General features: G+C 65.0%; 1 protein-coding gene across 1 annotated transcript; it reads left to right on the top strand.

The window, feature by feature from the left end:
• Positions 1–10,321: 10,321 nt before the first annotated feature.
• On the top strand, positions 10,322–21,914 carry LOC102901851. The gene is made up of 7 exons (XM_045047654.1): positions 10,322–10,518; positions 12,184–12,254; positions 17,515–17,869; positions 18,849–19,063; positions 19,854–19,978; positions 20,923–21,127; positions 21,423–21,914. The coding sequence occupies exons 1-7, from the start codon at positions 10,322–10,324 to the stop codon at positions 21,455–21,457; spliced, it is 1,203 nt and encodes a 400-aa protein (XP_044903589.1). The 3' UTR covers positions 21,458–21,914.
• The last annotated feature ends 436 nt before the right edge of the window (positions 21,915–22,350 follow it).

Genomic DNA, 22,350 nt, shown 5'->3' with positions numbered 1-22,350 from the left:
CTGGCTCTGCCCACCTCCACGAAGCCTTGGGCGCACCTCTCCGTGCCACTGGCCGGTGGCTGTGCGTCACCCGCACGCGGGGCCCTGGACGAATTCGGTGAGGGGACACAGACGGCCCCTTCGCACCTGGCTCAGCCAGCTTCTGGAGTGACGGGGGACGAGGGGGGACGGTGCCCGTCAAAGGGAAGGACAACAGATGTGGACCAACCTCCCTGGATGGGAAATCAGGGTCCCTGGACAGAGCCGGTACAGGCTCCCCAGGACCCTGTGACACCTTACACCTGGGCTGTTAAAAACTAGTAAAATAGGGGCACCTGGGTGGCTCAGTGGGTTAAGCGTCTGACTTCAGCCAGGTCACGATCTCGCGGTCCGTGAGTTCGAGCCCCGCGTCGGGCTCTGGGCTGACGGCTCAGAGCCTGGAGCCTGCTTCCGATTCTGTGCCTCCCTCTCTCTCTGCCCCTCCCCCGTTCATGCTCTGTCTCTCTCTGTCCCAAAAATAAATAAACGTTAAAAAAAGAAATTAAAAAAAAATTAGTAAAATACACACAGTCCTCAGATATCACCCCCGCCGTGGCTGCCCGGCGATGCCTCCAGGACGAACCACTATGAGATCGACGGCCGGGTGTGAGGTGGCCACGTGTGGGCCGGGGCCAAGTGTGGAGGCTGGCGCGGGCTCGCTCGTGCGTGGTCCTGGGAGAGCAGGGTGACGGAGGTCAGGCTGGGGGGTGAAGGCGTGTGGCCCATCCACACAGAGGGACGGGGCTTGGCCACACTCAGAATAGGGCGAGGCGCTGTCACCTGGACCTCAGGCGTGGGAGAGCCTGGATACACCTCGACAACACCGTGCTCGGTGACAGAGGCCAGTCCCCAAAGGCCACACGGTGTGCGACTGCACACAGAGAGCAGATTTCCAGCTGCCGTGGGTGGGGAGGGGTGGGCAGGTGACTGAGGATAGGGGCGGAGTCGTATTTAGGGGGGGATGAAAACGTCCCGGAACCTGATGCACCCGATGGCCACAGACACTGTGAAAGTACTAACTGCCACAGCACCACTCACTTGAAAACGGCGAATCTCACCTCCACGAAGAAAATGAATTAAAATAGAATGGTTCGCAGCAGATGACTCCGATTTGGGGTGACTCATCCAGACCGTTTGCATGGTGGTCACTTGAAGACAAATCTGACCTTTTCCAGAAAGTGGAAAGGCCAGAGTGAGGTCCCAAGGGCCCCGGAGGGCGGGAGGCAGACTTCGTGTGAGGGCAGAGAAGGGCCTGAAGCTCAGACCTTCCCTCTGCCAAGCGGTGGAGGCCGGCTCACCCTGCTGGGTCGGGTCGGTGGGGGGGGGGGGACTTTGGGTTTGGAGAAACAAAGGCCGTTGTCAAGTCCCGGCAGGTGGAGTCCAGGGGCCTGGACCATGCTGGGGGTGCACGGTGAGGAGGGGGGACGGCCCTCTCCTTTCCTGGAGAAGCTGGCTTGGAGAAGAGGCGGTGGGAGGCCAGGTGGCCTCCCTGGGGGCATGGGTGACAGCCCAGTGGGCGCCCTGGGGACCCTTTGTCCTCACTCTAGGGCCCCGTGCACTGTGTGAGCAGTGCAGACACGCCTCCACACTCCTCCACGGTGGCCTGTGTGGCCCAGGGGTTCGTTCCTCCCCCCAGAATCACTTACCACTCTGCGAGCAAGGGGCAGGCCCCGGAGAGATTTTCCAGGCTCCATGGAAAGAAAGCGCGTCCAGGGCCAGAGTCTGGGAGGGGCCAGGCGGGGCCGGGAGCCCAGACACAGCCCCCAGAAGGGGCTGGAGTGCCCGCCGGTCACCCAGAGCCTCACACGCCCCAGACAGCAACACCTGGACGCCTCACAAGGGAAACAGCCTCTGGAAAGTCCACCCACATAATATCCCTTTTCACTCTTCTTTGGCGATTGCGCCTCGTTAACCAGCAGCGACCGAGGGCCATTTCTCCAGAGGCTGGTGGATCCCCAGGGGGAGTGGGGAGTCCGCGGTTCCCCAGCAAGGCGCCAGCCTGAGCAGCAGCCCCTGGTGCCCTGGGAGGCCGTGGTGTCTCAGGCAGGCTTCCCCGTCCCCAGCTTTCCCCGGGTGAGTGTCTGGGACTGGGGGCCCGGCAGGCACAGGGTGGGCCCTTGAGGCGGAAGGCAGGGGAGGAGAAGAAGCTTGCGGGGGGCGAGGGGACGGCACTGGTCACTCAGGCCTCTCGCGGTGGAGGGGGGCTGCCTCTGGCGGGGGCCACACAGCCTCTGCTCGCCTTTGCTCCCTGGGTGTGATTTCTCGCTCTGTCACCTTGCAGGCACTGATGACAGCGGCCACCCACAGGAAGGACACTCATTCTGCTCAGGCACAGGCTTCTGATCTCCAGGCGGAGACTCTGGTCGAGTCCATTTTATGGGTGGGGAAACTGAGGCTCAGAGAGGTGCTGCATCAGGACTCCTGTGCAGTGGAAAGAGTTAAGAATCATCTCTCTAGGGGTGCCTGGGTGGCTCAGTCAGTTAAGCATCCGACTTTGGCTCAGGTCATGATATCACGGTTCGTGGGTTTGAGCCCCACATCAGGCTCTGTGCTGACAGCTCGGAGCCTGGAGCCTGCTTCGGATTCTGTGTCTCCCTCCCTCTCTGCCCCTCCCCTGCTCACACTCTGTGTCTCTCTTTCAAACATAAATAAACATTAAAAAAATTTTTTAAAAACTCATCTCTGCATCTTGCATGCATTCCCGCCCCCGCCCCCCCCCCCCCCCCCCGCAACCCAGCATTCAAACAGACAGGAGGTCCCAGGTCCCATCTGCCTGCCCCATCTCTGGGCCTGGGGACAGGGGGAGAAAATCAGGGCAAAGGAGTAATGGATCTGGAGGTGTTTGCCAATTGCAAAGCTCTAGCACCCAGGGGGGGATTATTATTCCCACAACACCTCAGGGCGATGGTCAGGGACAGGCGCTCTCATGGGTCGAGTGTGTCCCCCAAGCCCCATGTAGAATCCCTAACCCCTAGTTGCACTAGGAGGTCACTGGGGTGTCTGTAGGAGATTCGGGCACAGGCACACAGGGAAGACCACGCAGGGACTCGGAAGGAGCCGGCCCTGCCCACACCTGGATCTCGGACTCCCCGCCTCCAGAAGAGTAGGGAAATACATTGGTTGTTATTTAAGCCCCTCGTCTGTAGTGCTTTGTCTGGCTCCCTGAGCAGACAGAAGCCACTAAATATTTTATTAAAATATTTGCAGGTCAAGTGCAGTGTGACTTAAGGCAGCCTGTGGCCCTGCTCCGGGAGAGATTCCAGAAGCTTCTGTGTCCCTGGATGTCTACCCAGCAGCCCCTTCCCGGGGTGGGGGCGGGGGGGGGGTGGCCCATCAGGGCGCCACACCACCGTCTACATGGAGCACAGCGTGGACACACATAGTGGCTGGTCCCACGATCGGCCCTCCCCCAGTCCAAGCCTTGGCACGGGAACCCTGGGCGAACGGCCGCGGGGAGGAGGAGCCGCCAGGGAGAGAGGTGGCCCCGGAATGTTCCGCCTTTGGCTCCGTGCCTGCCCGGCAGCGAGGCGAGCACAAGGTGAGTTTCACACTCCTGGGAGGTTTTGGTCCCAAGGCTTCTCTCCCCCCCAGAAGCCATGAATGGACGTTTCATGGAGAAAGGCCCCATTATCTTTCCCCATGTAAATGTGACCGCTCTGCGTGGGCTCCAGGGTGGCTCACAGCCCTCCACAAACATCTCAGGGGCCCGGGAGCACGGCAGGCGCGTGTGAACAACACTGCAAGCCCCCTGCGGGCCAGCAGGCCCCTGCCCCCCAGGCTGGGTCAATATTGATGCAGAGCAAAGGTGGCGCCAGGCCACGAGTAAGGAGCATGCAGAGCTACCCCAGGGCTGCTGCCAGAGGCTCTGGCACCTGGGCTGGACAGAGCTCTCAGGCTGGGGCAGAGGTGGAGGCTGGGGGCAGAGGTGAGGACTGGGGGCAGAGAAGAGGCTGGGGGCAGAGATGGGGGCTGGGGGCAGGGGTGGGGGCTGGGGGTAGAGGGGGGCTGGGGGCAGAGGTAGGGGCTGAGGGCAGAGGTGGGGGCTGGGGATAGAGGGGAGCTGGGGGCAGAGGTGGAGGCTGGATGCAGAGGTGGGGGCTGGGGGCAGAAATGGAGGCAGGGTGCAGAGGTAGAAGCTGGGGACAGAGGTGGGGGCTGAGGACAGAGGTGGGGGCTGGGGGCACAGGTGGAGGCTGGGGGCAGAGGGGGGGCTGGGGGCAGAGGTGAGGGCTGGGGGCACAAGTGGAGCCTGGGGGCAGAGTGGAGGCTGGAGGCAGAGGTGGGGGCTGAGGGCAGAGGGGAGTCTGGAGGCAGAGTGGAGGCTGCAGAGGTGGGGGCTGGGGGCAGAGGTGGGGGCTGGGGGTAGAGGGGGGCTGGGAGCAGAGGTGGGGGCTGGAGGGAGAGGTGGGGGCTGAGGGCAGAGGTGGGGGCTGGGGATAGAGTGGGGCTGAGGGCAGAGGCAGGGGCTGGGGCAGAGGGGAGGCTGGAGGCAGAGTGGAGGCTGCAGAGGTGGGGGCTGAGGGGGGCTGGAGGCAGAGTGGAGGCTGGGGGCAGAGGTGGAACCTGGGGGCAGAGGTGGAGGCTGGAGGCAGAGTGGAGGCTGCAGAGGTGGGGGTTGAGGGGGGCTGGAGGCAGAGCAGAGGCTGGAGGCAGAGGTGGGGGCTGAGGGCAGAGGGGGGTCTGGGGGCAGAGTGGAGGCTGGAGGCAGAGGTGGGGGCTGAGGACAGAGGTGGGGGCTGGGGCAGAGGGGAGGCTGGAGGCAGAGCGGAGGCTGCAGAGGTGGGGGCTGAGTGGGGCTGGAGGCAGAGCAGAGGCTGGGAGCAGAGGTGGAGTCTGGGGGCAGAGGTGGAGGCTGGAGGCAGAGTGGAGGCTGGAGGCAGAGGTGGGGGTGAGGGCAGATGTGGGGGCTGGAGCAGAGGGGAGGCTGGAGGCAGAGTGGAGGCTAGGGGGAGAGGTGGAGCCTGGGGGCAGAGGTGGGGGCTGAGGGCAGAGGTGGGGGCTGAGGACAGAGGTGGGGGCTGGGGGCACAGGTGGAGGCTGGAGGCAGAGGTGGGGACTGGGGGCAGAGTAGAGGCTGGGGTCAGAGGGGGGGCGGGGGCAGAGGAGGACTGGGGGCAGAGTGGAGGCTGGAGGCAGAGGTGAGGGCTGGGGGCACAGGTGGGGACTGGGGCAGAGGTGGGGCTGGGGGCAGAGGTGGGAGCTGGGGGTAGAGGGGGGCTGGGGGCCGGGGGGCCTGGAGGCAGACGTGGGGGCTGAGGGCAGAGGTGGGGGCTGGGGCAGAGGGGAGGCTGGAGGTAGAGTGGAGGCTGCAGAGGTGGGGGCTGAGAGGGGCTGGAGGTAGAGCGGAGGCTGGGGGCAGAGGTGGGGGCTGAGGGCAGACGTGGGGGCTGGGGCAGAGGAGAGTCTGGAGGCAGAGTGGAGGCTGGGAGCAGATGTGGGGGCTGAGGGCAGAGTGGGGGATGAGGGCAGAGGTGGGGCTGGGGGTAGAGGGGGGCTGGGGGCAGAGGCGGGGGCTGGGGCAGAAGGGAGGCTGGAGGCAGAGTGGAGGCTGGGGGCAGACATGGAGGCTGGAGGCAGAGGTGGGGGCTGAGGGCAGAGGCAAGGGCTGGGGGCACAGGTGGGGACTGGGGCCAAGGGGAGCCTGGGGGCAGAGGTGGAGCCTGGGGGCAGAGTGGAGGCTGGAGGCAGAGGTGGGGGCTGAGGGCAGAGGGGAGTCTGGAGGCAGAGTGGAGGCTGCAGAGGTGGGGGCTGGGGGCAGAGGTGGGGGCTGGGGGTGGAGGGGGGCTGGGGGCAGAGGTGGGGGCTGGAGGGAGAGGTGGGGGCTGAGGGCAGAGGTGGGGGCTGGGGATAGAGTGGGGCTGAGGGCAGAGGCAGGGGCTGGGGCAGAGGGGAGCCTGGAGGCAGAGTAGAGGCTGCAGAGGTAGGGGCTGAGGGGGTTGGAGGCCGAGTGGAGGCTGGGGGCATAGGTGGAACCTGGGGGCAGGAGGCAGAGGTGGGGGCTGAGGGCAGAGGGGGGGCTGGGGGCAGAGTGGAGGCTGGAGGCAGAGGTGGGGGCTGGGGCAGAGGGGAGGCTGGAGGCAGAGCGGAGGCTGCAGAGGTGGGGGCTGAGGGGGGCTGGAGGCAGAGCAGAGGCTGGGAGCAGAGGTGGAGTCTGGGGGCAGAGGTGGAGGCTGGAGGCAGAGTGGAGGCTGGAGGCAGAGGTGGGGTGAGGGCAGATGTGGGGGCTGGAGCAGAGGGGAGGCTGGAGGCAGAGTGGAGGCTGGGGGCAGAGGTGGAGCCTGGGGGCAGAGGTGGGGGCTGAGGGCAGAGGTGGGGGCTGAAGTGAGAACTGCAGGCAGAAGTAAGGCTGGGGGGCCTGGGTGAGCGCCCTGCCACCCCCCACACCTGGTTTTGCTTTGCCAAAGTCAAGGGGGGAGAATTTTCCTACCTTATTTGCCTAAGGCTCAGTTTGCAGAATATGCTTTTCAGGTGTGTAAGCGGAGGGTGGCCTCCTTCCCGCTGCCTCCAGGGGCCCAGCCCGAAGGGTGCCCCGCTGGTCCGGACCCTGCCCCTGCAGCAGCCCCTGACGGCTGTGGAGGGACGGCCTCTCTAGGGGGTGGGCATCCGGGCCCGAAGTGTGCGTTGGAGCTGAGAAATCAGTTACAACCCAGGGTCGTGGGGTGGCCGGCCGGGCCTCTGGGTGGGCGCTGGGTCTTCAGGGTGGACGTGTGTGTCCGGTCAAGTTCCCAGCTTCCTGGGTCTGTCCACCTCCTCCTTGCACATCTTTGCCATGGGTGGGAGGCGGCGGGCCGTGGCCCGAGGCTGCAGACCCAGGTGTCTCAGAGCAGGGGGAGGAGCGCCTCCTGGAGAGGCCCCAGGTTCACCCGGCTCCCCCTGCTCCCTGGAGCCTCCTGAACCCAACAGCTTCTCAGTTCCCCTTGCTTACTTATGGAGACGGAGGGCTTGCTCCCTGTGAGGGTGGCCCAAGCTTAGTAGGATGGCCTGAAGGGAGGCAAAGTCTCTCTGTTCCCACCTTCCTTCCTCCTGCTTTCTGGGGGCAACGGAGCTGAGCGTGTTACAAAGCCCCCCACTCTGCTTCGCCTGCCTGCAGCGCCATGGTGGGCAGGGGCTGGGGGGCAGGGGCTGGGACTGGGGACAGGGGCAGGGGCTGGGGCTGGGGGCTGGGGGCTGGAGGCAGGGGCTGGGGGCAGGGGCTGGAGGCTGGAGGCTGGGGGCTGGAGGCAGGGGCTGGGGGCAGGGGCTGGGGCTGGGGACAGGGGCAGGGGCTGGGGCTGGGGGCTGGGGGCTGGGGGCTGGAGGCAGGGGCTGGGGGCAGGGGCTGGGGCTGGGGACAGGGGCAGGGGCTGGAGCTGGGGGCTGGAGGTAGGGGCTGGGGGCAGGGGCAGGGGCTGGAGGCAGGGGCTGGGGGCAAGGTCTGGAGACAGGGGCTGGGGGCAGGGGCAGGGGTAGGGCTGGGGGCAGGTGCTGGGGCTGGAGACAGGGGCTGGGGGCAAGGTCTGGAGACAGGGGCTAGGGGCAGGGGCAGGGGCAGGGCTGGGGGCAGGTGCTGGGGCTGGGGACAGGGGCAGGGGCTGGAGCTGGGGGCTGGAGGCAGGGGCTGGGGGCAGGGCTGGGACTGGGGCAGGGTCTGGAGGCAGGGTCTGGGGGCAGGGGCAGCGGCTGGAGGCAGGGGCAGGGCTGGGGGCTCGGGGCAGTATCTTTCGTGGTCTAGTGCAGAAGCAACCACCCCTGGTTAGAGAGGGAAGTCAGCCTCGAATGAACGAGTGAATGAATGAAAAATGAATGAATGAGTGGGTTTGCTGCGGAGACCTGAGAGGCTTCACAGTGTCTTCTGAGAGGGGGCCAGCCAGCGATCGAGCCCACCCCTGCGGCAACTCCTATTGGCGGATTTTCTCGTCTCCAAAGTGGCCCTGCCAAGTGTTATAAAAATACAGCCGAGCGCCAGAGCGCTCATCGACGCACTTACTGCCTCGGGGTGAAAGGTTAAACAAATCCCTCCTCAGAATTTACTGCGCTGGCTTCTGCTTCGGCGGGGCCCTGCCGAAGGAGACGTATTTCATGCAGAAATACCTCCCCTAAGTGTTGGAGGAGGCAGGGGCCCAGCACGCAGAAGGCGGCTTCCAGATTTTTATGGAACAAAGGTAGCTATATAAACTCGCCAAAAACAAGTCCTTTACAGAAACCCGTTTGTAAAACTTACTTTCCAGTAACCAGTAAATCAGAGGGTAGGCTGGGAATTGCTAGTTGAAATGGGCAGTGGTACTTTTATTTTCTTGATTCTGTGCTGATTTGAATTTTTGGAAGACGGTGTGGGGAGGGAAGGGGGTGGCCCTCGGGGGGGGTGTCTGTGCCCAGCCCACTGCCCTGTGAGTCCGGCTGACCTGCCCTCTGCCCTCCATGGGAATGGGGGGCATTGGTGAACCACATACGGGATGGATGCGGCTCTAGCTGGGTGTGGGGTCACCCTGAAGGGCGCACTCACGGGTGGCGCGAAGGGCTTGGCGTGTAGGGTGGCCAGGGAGCGGCTTCCCGCACCCACTGCCCAGCCCCGGGTGCCTGTGGAGGGCCCAGGTCCCGGGACTCCTGATACGAACATGCCCCCGCCCAAGTGACACAGGACCTTGGAAGGTGTTCTTGTCCCTGTGGCATGAGTGGCCGGCCTCCCCGGGCAGGACGTGAGTCGCCTCCTGAGCTGGTCACTCCTGTCCCCACCTACACAGAAAACGTCCCCCTGGGCTGTCCCGGCATTCTAGACTTGGCGGGGTGGCTCCCCAAAGCTCCCTGGGCCCTTTGCTCAATCACCAGTCATAAGGGGGCTTTGAGACCCTGGCCCAGAGCAGATGCCATGGACCAAGAGGGGAGGGTGGTAGAGACCCCGAGGGGGCCAGCCAGGGGGACTGGTGCCACTGTGATCTCCCCCATCTGAGTGGGGACACGCCATGGTGCCCGGGCAGCAGCCTGGGCCCGGGAGGCCAGAGAGGTCGGGGGGCTGAGCCACCACATCACGCCCCAGGCCTCCAGGGGACCTTCCTGGTGGGGTCTCACGCCTAGTGGGGAACAGACGTGTGATGATGCTTAGGTGGGGCGTCGGGGGGGGCTGCTATGGGGCTGAAGGAGGCTCCCCCAAGGCCTGGCCCCGACCTGCTCTCTGTAGGGCAGAGCCTCCTCGCCACAGGGGCTGGGGGAGCAGAGTCCCCGGGGGCTGCCCTGCACTGAGGCGGCCAGCGGCCCCACAAGGGCGTGAGTCATCACGGGCAGGCAGGGCCAGGGTGGCCTGGCAGGGAGGGCCCGGTGGGCGGGGGCCGTGCCCCTGTCTGGCCAGACGGGCCGAGTCTCCGGCAGGCGCCTGAAATAACTCTCGGGGCGTCCAGCAGCGGGAGGAGGGTGTGGACGCCAGCAGGACGGACGCGCCGGTAGCCGCGAGCACGGGTGCCAGGCCAGGTAACCAGAGCCTGGCCCGGGGACACCCTTCTGGCCCAGGCGCAAAGCTGGGGGGCAGCCCCCCTCCCCCGGGCCTCCACATCCTCCTCCAGCTGCCGCAGGAACTTCTGGGCCCTGATGGAAACCTAGCGGCTGTAACTCCCTCCTGCCTCCTTCCCTGGGGCCCTGGGGGGAGAGGCCCTCGACGCTCTGCACCGTCTCCTGGACCCACCCTCCGGAGGCCGCAGACTCTCAGCAGGGACCTCCAGCCTGGGTCCCGCGGACCCTGTCACCCAGTGCACCCGTCCCCATCCACAGCTGGCAGGTCCTGGCCGGCGCCCCGCCCTTGCCCCTACCTCCCGGCACAGGGCATTAACGAGGGGCCTGTGTCAGTGTCCTGGGGCCACCGTAATCATTCCACACAAATGGGGCAGCTGAAACAACAGCAAGCTGTCCTCTCCCCGTTCTAGAGGCTGTCTTCCCTCTGCTTGTCTGCGTCTCCCTTCTGACAAGGACCTGAAACATTAGATTCAAATCCACCTAAATCCGGGATGGCCTCATTACGCCTGTGAAGACCGTTTCCCGGTGAGGCCACATTCTGTGGTTCCAGTGGACACGAATATGGGGGCACGCTCCTGAACCCAGTGCAGCGCCCGGTTGTGGCCCCTACACTTGAGGCCCAGAGGGGTGAGCTCCCCGGTGCACAGCCAGGTCCACAGGGGCCTGTGGGTGGGAGGGGCCCCCCAGGCGCTCTGGGGAACTAGGCAGTTGGAGGTTTGGCTGAGCGCTGGAACAGGGGCTGACCAGATGGGGAGAGGGGGCCGTGCCGGGAGGCTCCTGACGGGCCAGGCTGGACCAGCACCCCCAGAGCCGGGCTCGGAGAATGCCCACGGGAAGGCCTTTGCGCACCGAGACAGATGTTGGCGTGAGGTTGGCCCAGGGCGGCCCCAGTGGCTGCTACAGTTGTCTGAGCCTCTGTCCTTCTGGAACACCGTGGAGGTCACATGCCCATGGCCGGGACGATGAGGATGTGGCCTGTGGGGAGCTCTTGGACAAGCGGGCAGGACACCCATCAGGAAAGTGAGGGTACAGGGGTGGGGGTCCTGGCTGGCACCTCAGGCTCAGCTGTTGGCCAGCCGGGCTCGGCTCCTGTCACACTCCTCCAGGTGCTCCAATGCCCCTGGCAATGCCCCTGTTGCCCATGGGCCTCCCTGGGGGAGGGGGCATCCAGGGTCTCTAAGTCGAGGCCACAAGAAGGCCAGTAAGAGGCATCCGTGATGCAGAGGGGCCTCGGAGGACCCTCTGGCTGTAAACGCAAGGTGCCGGGGGCCAGACAGAGGTAACCCTGTGTTAAATACACTGCCCGCCAGCAAGGGGTGGGGGACACCCTGTGGAAACATGCCAGGGCTGTGACCCTGAAACCAGGAGGCCTACAGCAATCCCACGGGTGGTGGCAGGGAGGGAACCAGGCAGGCACCACCAAATGTGGGGCATGAGCATACAGGCCACGGGCAGTTTCAAAGGCTCTGTTAGGCCAAGGGTGTTTCCATGTGGGGACCACCTGTGTGTCCCCGTGGCCCCTTCCATTGGCAACAGAGCCCTCACAGAGTTCCTCAAAGGAAGAGGAACGCAGACAGGTGAGGCCAGCGTTCACAGGCTCTGGCCTTACTGGCCTTATAGCCTTACTGGTTTCTGGGCGTCAAGGGGAGATGGCAAGAGCCCAGTTTGTCCCAGTCTGGCTCTGAAGACGGATCCCAGAAATATCGGGCAATGAGCAGACTAGAGCCATGGGTAGCAGGCCCTGCCCTGTAGGTTCCAGACTCTGCCTCCATGGATACAGGCTCTGCCCCATAGGCACAGGCCCCGCCCCCAGGGGCACCAGGCCCCGCCCCACAGGCACCGGGCTCCTCCCCCATGGGTACAGGCTCTGCCCCATAGGCACAGGCCCCGCCCCCATGGCACCAGGCCCCGCCCCATGGCACCAGGCTCCGCCCCCAGGGGCACCAGGCCCCGCCCCACAGGCACCAGGCCCCTCCCCCATGGGCACCAGGCTCCACCCCATAGGCAGCAGGTTCCGCCCCATGGGCAGCAGCTGTCAGAGCCCCCAAGGGGCCATGGAAAAGTCACAGGGGACTGAGGACAGAGGCCGGAGAGATGCAGCTGACAGCGGGTTTAGACCCTCCTGCCTCTTGAACATGGATAGAGTAAGTTGCTGTCATTCGAAGCCCCCGTCTGGGGGTCTTGGTTACTGGACCCTGGTCTTACAGTCTCCTACGGCTGCCGCTCTTGCCAGCCCTGCTCTTCTCGACCACATGCCTCCAGTCCGCCCTCCACTGCGGGCTCCCCGACGGTCTCCACCCACATCCAAGGCCCGTCCTGTCCCGTGCGGGTGGCTCCCACGTGTGTCTGTCCCGGAGGGCGGAGGGAGAAGCTGGGGAGAAGCCCTAGGGGGGGAGGTGGGTGCTCAGGGGGCTAGGGGCCCTGAGGGAAGGAGCTAGGCGCCGTGGCTGGGTCAGGTGTCTGTGAGGCCGGTGCATGACCCCACCCCCCCTCCCCGCTGGCCGGTGGCCTAATCCTCCTCCCGCCTTGGGTCGGACAACCCAGTGGCCCGCCTTTCCCCAATGGGGTTGCACCTCTGGGGCGACAGGCACCTGTGTCTTCTCTGCTTGAACCCACTCAGCCGGCCGCACAGAGCTAGGCGCGCAGTAGGGGCGAAAAAGCCTATTAACCTGACTTCCCCCTCAGACGCGTATGTAGCGGTGCCCACACCGAGTGCCAGGTGCCCGCGCTCAAGGGGGATGTTTACAGCACTGCCTGTAAGCGGGCCCCATGGTTGAGAACTGTCAGCACAGAGCCCGACGCGGGGCTTGAACTCGCGAACCGTGAGATCGTGAGCTGAGCCGAAGTCAGACGCCAGGAGCCCCTCAAGTCTGTTTCAAAGGGAGTCTTCCCGCGGCAGGTTTCCAGCGCTCGTGGGGCCCTCTTCCCCGGACACGCGGGGAGAACACAGACCTGGGGCCAAGAGAGATTCTCCTCCGAGGCCCCTGAGGACCTCCGGGGGCCCCATTTCTGGGTGATCGGGACCACGCTCGCGTCCGCCCTCATCTTGCGCACAGCCCGGAGCCCCTCACCGGCAGGCGGGAGGGGGACAGCCCGGGCAACTCCCCAATGGGGGCCGCGCTTGGAGGAACAGGGGAAGAAGGTGAACTCGGGTGGAAAATCGGTCCTCGGGGCTCTGTGGTGGCCGTCACGTCCCCAGGAAGGTGAGCGTTACCCTGGCACCGCCAGGCAGCATCTGTCTGCCTTTCCCCGAGGCGATTCGATAGCCAAGCAGCTGCTTGCACGCTCAGGGAACACGGCAGCGACACGCGTGGGGACGCGCACAGGCGCACGTGTGGGCCACAGATCAGCACGCTCAGCTCCTACTTGTCCTTCCTGCCCGCTAATCTGCCTCTGGCACAGGTGCGGGCCAGCAGCGGGGCGCCTGCTCTTCCTGCCCAGAATGCCACAGGCCCCCCACTCCCCTCTCGGCGTCTGGGCCACCTCAGCACTGCTCCCAGGCTGTTCCAAGCTCCGGGCAGCCCAGCACAGCCCCATCTTTGCTGAGGACCTGTAGCTGTGGGTGGAGCTGGCCTGGAGCTGGGGGGGGGGCGGGGGGGGGTGTCCAGACTCAGCAGGGGTCCCGCCGGCTAGGGGTGGGGGGCTGCAGCTGGCAAGAAGTCCCCTACCGCACCTGCGTCTGACAGGTGGCGCCTACCGTGCCCTGGGCTCTGGGGCCGTTGTGCCCGGAGGCAGGGCGCTGGGTCTGGGGTCAGCTCGAGCTCTGAGCAGCTTTGAGGCCCCGGGGGGCCTCTGTACCTCTCTGGTCTTGGTTTCTCCTGGTGACCCAGGAGGGCTCTGGGGTGAGAATTGGACAGTGGCTGGTTTGAGGGACCCGTCCACCCTGCAGGGCCCTCAGGGCCCCCAGGAGAGCCGGTTTTCACCTGATGAGGTGTGGGCCCAGGGGATGCACCCAGCTGGGCCGCCAGGTGGGGGTCACAGCGGCCCGAGGGAGGAAACCAGCCAGGAGCCTGGATCCCTCCGGGCCTGACACTGTGGACGTGGCTGTGATTTATGGTCCCGGCACCCACCACGCACAGTTCTCCTCAGCGGCCTCCTGGCTCCAGGGAGAGGTGCAGGTGGGGGTCTGGGTCCAGGCTGGGTGGGTGTCCCAGTCCCCTCTTGGTCCCTCCCTGCGTTTTGTCCGCAGAACTGAGTGGGCGAGCCGTCCCTGCAGGGCCGGGTCCCGGTGTGAGCCTCGAGCTGGTGACTGCTGGCCCCTTTTAGCCTCAGTCTCCCCAGCTGAGCGCTGGGGTTGTATGGAGCGCAGCACAGGCTGGAGGGCAGTGTTCGGTGAAGGCACGACCCCAGCCCGTCCCGGCGCCTGAGAGGACGCCGTGGTTGCACTCGCGGACACAGCTCTGGGGCGGACTGTGCCGGGTCCGGGCCCACTGCCTGCGGCCACATCTGCTGCCCAGGGTCAGCGGAGGACAGCTGCCTCCAGGGCCTGGCGTGGGGCCGGCAGGCTCGTCTAGCCCTGTTGAGGTCCCGCAGGCCCCCCATGAGCCCTTGGGCCTCGGGCCACAGTGGACAGGCAGCCTCAGAGCTCTGGGCACCTGGTCGGAGCCAGCTGTCCATCAGGGCGCGGCAAGCAGGGCGCGTGGCCCCTCCGGCCCCTCTGTGGAACCTTCCGTGGCTGTTTTCCTGGATGCACACCGTGGCCTGGGGCTCTGGCCACACGTTCCTGGGGAGTGTGGGGAGACGAGAGCGTCTTAGTTTCCGACCACTCCTGTAACAAATCCCCGCAAACCCAGTGCCTTAAAACCGCGACATCGTGCTCCCTTACAGTCCACGGGTCTCCTGGGGCCAAGGTCAAGGTGTGGGCGGCACTGGCTCCTGGAGGCTCCAGGGGAGGATCCTGTGTCCTGCCTTTTCCAGCTTCTGGAGACACCGCCTCCTCCGGGACCGGGTCCCCCCTCCGCCCCCCCCCCCCCCGCCACCGTGTCTCCCTGGCCCCTCCTCTGCTCTGAGGGTCCCCTGATGGCCCTGGGAGCAACCGGATGACCCGGGTGAACCCAGCTTGCTCAGCTGACTAGAGAACTCAAGCCGTCTGCCGCAGGACGCCACGCCCCCCAAGTGGCAGGACCCCCAGCCCCTGTCCTCTGTGCCCTCTGTGCCCTCAGGGCACAGTCCACGGGCCTCGGTACCGTCAGAACTGCCTCCTTCTCCCCCAGCTGAGCCCTGGAGACCCGTGCTCACGCCCAGAGCCTGCACTCAGGCCAAGAGTGGTGTCTCGTGCAGCCCCTCCCCGGCACAGGGCCGAGGCCTGAGGCATAGCCTCCCAGCACTTTGGGGGAGTCCCCTGAACTTCCATTTGCCCTGGGGCTCCCCATTCTCAGGCTGGGGGGCGGGGTGGGGAGCTGTTAGGAGCGCTGCCATCAGAGGCCAGAGCTGACCATCTGTCTAAGCTCCAAGTGTGGTCACCGCGGGGCCAGGGTTCAGCTGGTGGGTAAGTTCTGTGCATCCCCTCAGCAGAGGGGAGCTGGGTACAGCCAGCAACGTCTCTCCCTCTGGGAAGGGGCCTCAGGACCTTCGAGTGTCAGGACTCCACCTGGGAGGCCCCGGGCTGGCACATCGCCTGTGGGCTCCTTGTGATGCTGGATGTGTAAGAATCCCAGTGCAGAAGTTTCTAGAAAGAAAAGTCAAGCAAGATGCAGGCTGCAGGGGAGCTCCATCCACGCCCAGAAAGTTGGGTCCGCACCCCAAGCTGGCGGCTCTGAGGCCTCCAAGTGGCGTTGGCCACGGGACTGGGGAGAGTTTGTTCAAACCCCCAGCGCGGGTTTGCTTCCGTGTGAACCGGGTTGACCGCTTGCAGGTTCAAGGGCCCCCCATCCAGGCCATCAACAAGCTCTAAACCCATTTCACAAAATCACGGAAACACTCTTCAAACTTGAGTCAGGGAGCCGCGTCCCTGTGGGATGAGCCCCGAGTCGTCCCGCGGGGCGGCCCCCCCATCTCCCCTCTGTCTACAGGGCCGCCCGGCTGGGCCTGCTGAGCGTCACCCCACGGGGACGCCCCCCACTCTGCCCCCACCCCTCGGGGCTCTGCCGTGTGCCTGCCGGTGACCTTGGGCCCACCTCCTGTTCACGTCCCGGATGTGCGCGGCGCAGCAGGTGGGAGCCAGCGCCAGTGTTACCGTGACCTTCCGCCAGCGCTCCGCCTGCGGCCGGGCACTCTCGGGACCTCTGGGATTTCTTCTTCCCTTTTCACACCTTATTCTCCTCTTTTAATTTTTTTTTTAACGTTGTTATTTTATTTTTGAGACAGAGAGAGACAGAGCATGAATGGGGGAGGGTCAGAGAGAGAGGGAGACACAGAATCTGAAACAGGCTCCAGGACCCGAGCCGTCAGCACAGAGCCCGACGCGGGGCTCGAACTCATGGACCGCGAGATCATGACCTGAGCCGAAGTCGGCTGCCTAACCGGCTGAGCCACCCAGGCGCCCCTATTCGCCTCTTTTGAATACTCATTTTTGTTTCCCTCTTCTTAGATACCCTGCACATACTGTAAGATTTGCTGTTTTAAAGCGTGCAGTTCAATGGCGTCTGGAATTGTCACACATGCGTCACCCTCAGTCGTCGCGCCCTCGTCCCTGCTCTGCACAACCAGTGACCCGCTCTCTGTGTCTGGACACGTAGGTGCAACCACACAGCGTGTGTCTTTGTATCCGGTCGTGTCACCAAGCGCCCTTTCCTCTTCATGGCCGAACATTATTCCATCGAGTGGATGGACCGAATTTCATTTATCCGTCCGTCTGCTGAGGGACAGTTGGGTTGTTTCCACCCTGGGCTCCTGTGAGCAGAGCCGTGAACATTGGTGCGTGTTTCTGTGCGGACAACTGTTTGCAATTGTCCCTGGTGTTTACCCAGGACGCGCTGGGTCACCAGGTGATTCTGCGTGTAACCTTCTGGGCAAACACCCAGCTCTTTTCTGCCGTGGCCACACCAGCCACGCACGGGGTCCCACATCCCACGTCCTCGCCAATGCTGGTTGGCTTGTTGGTGGACCGTGGCCGTGGTGGGCGTGGAGTGGCACCTCTCGGCGGGTTTGCTGTGCGTCCTCTGACGGCCAGTGACGTGGAGATCTTCCCATGTGCTGATTGGCCGTTTGTGTATCTCCTTTGGTGGTGAAATGCCTGTTCAGATCTTTTGCCCATTTTTAAAAATAAGATGGTTTATCTTTTGGTGGTGAGTCGTAAGGGGTCTTTACATATTCTGGACACTGGTCTTTTATCAGACAGGTGATTTGCAAATATCTTCTCCCATTCTGTGGGCTGTCTTCTCACCGTCTTGGCGGTGTCTTTTGAAGGACGAAACTTTTTAACTCTGGTGAAATCTAATGTATCTATTTTTTCTTTTATTGCTTATGCTTTTGGAATCTTTATTCATTTTTATCCAAGTGCAAGGGATACATTTTGCAAGGTGCCCGAGCCCTTCATGAGCAGGGTGGCGGGCAGGATGTGCTCAGCGTTGGCACAGACCATAGTTGTCTTCGAAGCTGAGGGAGGCCAAGGCAATCAGGGAAGACTTCCTGGCGGAAGAGGCTGGTCCTTCACGTTGCCGGGCTGGGACCTTGCTCCTTCGGCACGGTGGGGGCTCCTTGGTGTGGAAGTGGGGCCGAAAGCCCCCCGCCCTTGGAGCCCAGATACTGGACAGTGAGCAAAGAGCGGCAGAATGCGGGGCTGGACGCACACAGGGTAATTAATGTTGACTTACAGAAGCTGTATTAAATTGGATAGAAACTGGCGAAAATGGGATTAGGGAAGCAGCCGAGCCAAGAGCACACAGAAGGAGAGCACCCGGCCGCACTCTCGGAGGCGGGAGAGCGGGAGCAGGCGCTGGACATTTCTCGGTGATCACGTCATGTCCGAGGCTCCAGGCTCGGCCTCCCCACGCCCCCGGAGGGGCGGCCAGCTCTGGGCCGGGAGGATGGGAAGGCGGCTGCTCCCCTCCCTGTGACCGGCTTATCTGCGCTGAGCTCACTCCAGTCGGAGGATTAATTTGGAAACAATTAAAATTCTGTGCGAAACCAGCAGCAGGCCGGCAGGCACGGAGAGCTTTCAGCACCGAGGCGGGATCCAATTAGTGTGGGTTAAGTCGGCCGCAGACCAGCAAGCAGGGGACGGCTCCCAGGCAGGGCGGCCGGGGCTGGCTCTCCGGTGCCTGGGGCCCCCACGCGCACCGACGGCGGCCCAGCCGGGCCCACGGCAGGGTCACTGCGGGCCACGTCCGCGCTGGCGCCTCGTTCGTGCAGCTGTCCCGTGCGGTCGCCCATCCCGCGCGGGCCTGGCCTCCGGCTCTGTAACGGCTGGTTCGGGATTTCTGGAGGCATGGTCAGTCTTTGTGGGCCCGCTGGGACGCTCCCGGCTGTCTGGCCAGCAGGCGGCAGAGGTGACGTATGGTGAAAGGCGCGGGTCCTCAGGCTCACCTGCGGTCCAGGTGTGTGAGGACCCAGCGAGGCCACCATGGAGCTGAGTCGTGGAACCTTCCCGGTTCGAGTGAGGGCCCGCCGTGCAGACACAGCCAAGGGGGTGTGGGAGCAGCTGTCCGCGACCAGTCGTCCCGGAGGCCCCCCCGGGGCCACGGTGGCTCGTCCATGTGCCCCGAGGCCCCGGGGACTTGGGCCGGGCACCGGGCTGGGGGCTTGGGGCTTATCCTGTCTGCGCACAGGAACCCCACGCAGCCAGGTGCCGGCCCCGCCGAGGGGCAGTGGCCGTGTCAGAGCCACAGGCCCACGTTGGGGAAAAGGCAGTGGCACGGTGTCTATCCTGCCAGGCCTCCACACGCCTCCCGGACGTCAGGGGCCCGGGTGGCCAGCTCTGTGCCAGCACTGGCCGGAAGCACAGGAATGCCCTCCGACGGCATTTCCAGCCCCACGCTCAGCGCGCACAAAGCGGGCGCGTCCGTGTGTCGGGGTGCACGAACACACGAGCTGGTGGTGTCGGGGGCCAGGCAGGCTGAGGGTCTGTGTGCACATGCCTCCTTCCCACCGCAGGGCCTGACGGCATCATGTCTCGGGGAGGGGGCTCCGCAGGCGAGGCATGTGGGCGCAGAGGGCTGGGGAGCCCAGATGCCGGCCTCCTTCTTGCTGTCCCCCCGCCGCCCGTAGGGGACCACAGAGCTGGGAAGGGGCGCTGCTCGTGGGTGCGGGGGGAGCCAGGGCTTGGTGGCGTCACAGCGACCCGAGCGGGGAGGGCCGGCGGGCGACCCATTCGCAAGCGGAAGACAGAGGTGGAGAGGTCAGAGCGGGAGGGCCTCCTTGGACTGCAGTTCTGCGTGTGCTAATGAGCTTGAACTCTGGCCCCACTGCAGCCCGCCTGGCGGGGTCGTCCTGAGGCGGTGGCATTATCGGTTCTCCAAGACTCCGGCGACCCCCAGCCGTCCCCGTGCTGTTTGGGGCCAGACGCGGACGCCCGCTTCCAGCCGGAGCCGAGAGGTTAACACTGCTGGCAGCCTCCGCAGCCAGTGCGGGCGCTGGAGCACGGAGGGCCGACCTAGCAGCCTGCCCCCGAGGTGGGGGAGGCCCGGTGAGCTGGGGGCTCGGGGAGGCTAGGCGACTGGCCCAGGCCATGGGCAGCGGGGGTGCTGGGTGGGCCAGCCACCTCCTCCAGCCTCGCTCACGGGGTGGAACTGGGCCATATGTGACCTGGTGTCTCCCTGAACCCAGAGGGAAAACTGGGCTCTGCTGCTGGGACCCCAGGATTTGCCTCCGAGCCGGGGCATCGGGGGCTCCCCCAATTTCCACGGGTGTCTTTGCCCCCGGGGCCGTTGAGGCACCTGGGCTGGAAGGGCTGGTGCCTCACCTGGCCGTGACCTTTCCCGGGGGTTTCAGGTGAACTTAGTAAACTTCTCCTTCTGGGTGAATTCCCCAGCAAGGTGACGGAACTGGGGTTTTCCTGGCTGGAATGCAGGGCTCGTGCAGGGGTTCTGGCGACAGCATCCTGTGCCGCAGGGATGGCCTCCGGTGACCGATGGCTGCCCTGAGGGCTTCAAGCCCCCCAGATCTGCATCAGGAGGCTTGAGGCAGCTTGTCCTGGTCCCAGAAGGTGCCCCACGCTGGCCAGGCCCCCTCAGTCAGCGCCCCCACCGTCTTCCCTCCCAGTGGGAGCTGGTTGCCTCTGACTCCCGCCCCCCAGAGTCAGGGTCTCTGTGCACCCCCTGGGTCTGACGGACAATCCAACCCCCCGGTCAGCTTGTGGCAGCCTCAGCTCTGGCTCCTTCCCCCCTGGGAACGGGCGCTGGGCGCCTGGCCACGGGGCCACGGGGCCTGGGTCCCAGGGGCTCAGGGTCAGGGAAGGGTGTGTGGTTCCTCCCCAGGAACCCCTCCCAGGAGGCTGGATGAGGAGCTGAGTTCACTTCCTGATTTGCCTGGAAAATACCCTTGGAATCCACTTGGCAAGTGGCCGCGGTACCTTTGCGGGAGGACATTTCTTCCGCTTGCGGTGAGAGCACACACAGCGCGGAGGCCCCTCCCGGCTGGACACACAGGCTGGACTTCCCTGGGGTGACTCATGGGTGCCCGACTTCCCCTCTGCCCGGGCCAGGGGCGAGGACGCACAGTGGGTGCCCAGGCGGCTTCCCCGGGGGCAGGAGGGACCGCCGTGGGGACACGCCAGGCCAGAGATGGTGCTCTTGCTTCCTGGGGGACACGATGCATCTGGGGGCGTCCCGGAGCCCCTCCCCAAGGGGCGTCTGGAGCGGGAGGGCCTCTCGGAATAGTCTCTTCTTGTTCCTCCCTCAGCCCCGTACGTGGGGCTCGAGCTCCTGACCCAGCACGGCGGCCCAGCTTCCGACAGGATGGCCTGGCGGCCGAGATGCAGGGGACAAACGCAGGGTGCGCCGTACAGGGACTTCTGGAGCCTCAGCCTGAGGGGCTCTGGGGGAACGGACAGGGGAGGAGCCATGCCCTCTCCCCGAGCCTGTTTCCTCACCTTCGAACCCCTCACCGCAGCGTAGGAATCCAGGCCCAACACGGGGAGGTGGCCGGTGCTGTCTTCAGTGGGTCCCTTCTGTCTCTGTGCCTCAGTCTTCACCCCTGAGAAGTGGGCGCCTACCCTCACGGAGGGCAGAAGATGCTGCGTGATCGCCGCGTGTGCAAGAGGCACTGTGCACGAGGGATGCTCTCGTTAGAAAAGTTAATGAGGGAGGCAGGGGGGACTGAAGCCCGGGTCTGGGGGCAGCCTCGCCCCACCAAGCTGGCGAGACCCCGGACCAGGGGCCTGGGCCCTGAGCCTCTGTCTCTTGATCTGTAAAAGGCGATAGCTACATCAGTTGTCCACAGCCCGCCTGGGATCCGGCGTGATGGACACGTGCTGGGATGACATTTGTATGTGGGTGATCAGGCCGCGAGGCACCAGCGTTGTCTTTGCCCGAATTTCCCCCCCAGAATGTGGGCCACGGGCCAGCTGGACGTCACCTGGAGGGGCCCTGGACGGAGACAGCCTCGGAGGAAGGCCGGGCCTCTGTGTGGAAGTCCGCTCCGCCCCACAGCGCGTCCTGGGCTGCAGTTAGCTTCTCTGTCGCTGCCCCGAGGAGGGCAGATGCTGGGCGGAGATCTGCCCTTCCGGAGCTGGAAGCGCCAGGATGCGCAGGTGGGGTTTGGGATCAAGGCACAGCACGAGCTAAGTGCTGTCACCACTGACGTTAATCAGGAGTCGGAGAACCCCAGCCGGGCGACAAGTGGCCTATCGCTGTGCCTCAGTGTCCCCTCCTGTGAATGGGGGGCAGGGTCCACAGGCCAGAAGGACAGCCGTCTCGGCTGGCCGTGCGCACGGTTGAGGGCACCGCGGTGACCCGAGTGCAGGGGCCCGGGGCGGGGGTCCCAACGTGGCCGTCAGCCGCTCTTGGGGGAGAAGTGACTCCCGCTGTGTCTTTGCTTCCCGGCAGGGCAGCCAGAGCAGATGATGGCATCCGGCGGCTAAAACGAGCCCATCGGGTGAGGCCCAGCTGGACGCAGGTCACAGGCCCGGACGCCTGATACCCCTGAGAAGGCCACCTTCCCCCCGCCGTCACTGAGCCGTGTTGCCGTGGAGACGGCCCCCGCCGGGCACAGAAGACGCCTTCGGAGCGGGAGGTGGGCAGGCGAGGGTGGCAAGGGAAGCTGGGGGCAGGGCGTCCGCGTGTCTGGGGAGCAGGACAATGGCTGCTGGCCGCTGGCCCCTTCAGAGCAGGCCTGCGGCGGTCAGTTTCCCTCCCAACTTCTCCCAAACATTTGAGCTCGCTTTGTGAGAGAACCAGACACAAGGATCCTTTTTCAGAGGATCACCTCCTTTCTTTCTTTGTGAAAAGTCAGAGGCCGCGGGCGCCCGGGTGGCTCAGTCAGCCAAGCGTCCGACTTCGGCTCAGGTCACGATCTCGCGGTCCGTGAGTCCGAGCCCCGCGTCGGGCTCTGTGCTGACGGCTCGGAGCCTGGAGCCCGCTTCCGATTCTGGGTCTCCCTCGCTCTCTGCCCCTCCCCCGCTCCTGCTCTGTCTCTTTCTCTCTCTCTCAAAAATAAACAAACATTGAAAGAGGTCGGAGCCCTTCACTTTTCCTCGTTCTGTGCGATTTCCTCAAGGCGCGGTGGTGGCGGGCTGTGGGCGTGCTGGGGCTGGCAGGGCCCACGCCCTCGGGCCCTGCACTCACCAGCCGCCCCGGGCCACCCAGACGGGGTGTCCCAGACTGAGAAGGGGTGTCACGTGTCCATCCAGACAGGGGCACATCACGCTACCCCCACGCGGACCTCGCGCCTGTCCCTCTGCGACAGAGGCCAGTGGGGTCAGCCTGGGGGAGAGGAGAGGGCCATGGGGCTAGCGGGCTGCTTCTCTCCGCGGGG

The sequence above is a fragment of the Felis catus genome, chromosome E3 (assembly GCF_018350175.1).
Source record: "Felis catus isolate Fca126 chromosome E3, F.catus_Fca126_mat1.0, whole genome shotgun sequence".
Classification (NCBI taxonomy): Eukaryota; Metazoa; Chordata; class Mammalia; order Carnivora; family Felidae; genus Felis; species Felis catus.
The sequence above is the reverse complement of the archived record's forward strand: the minus strand, read 5'-3'. Positions and strand labels throughout refer to the sequence as shown.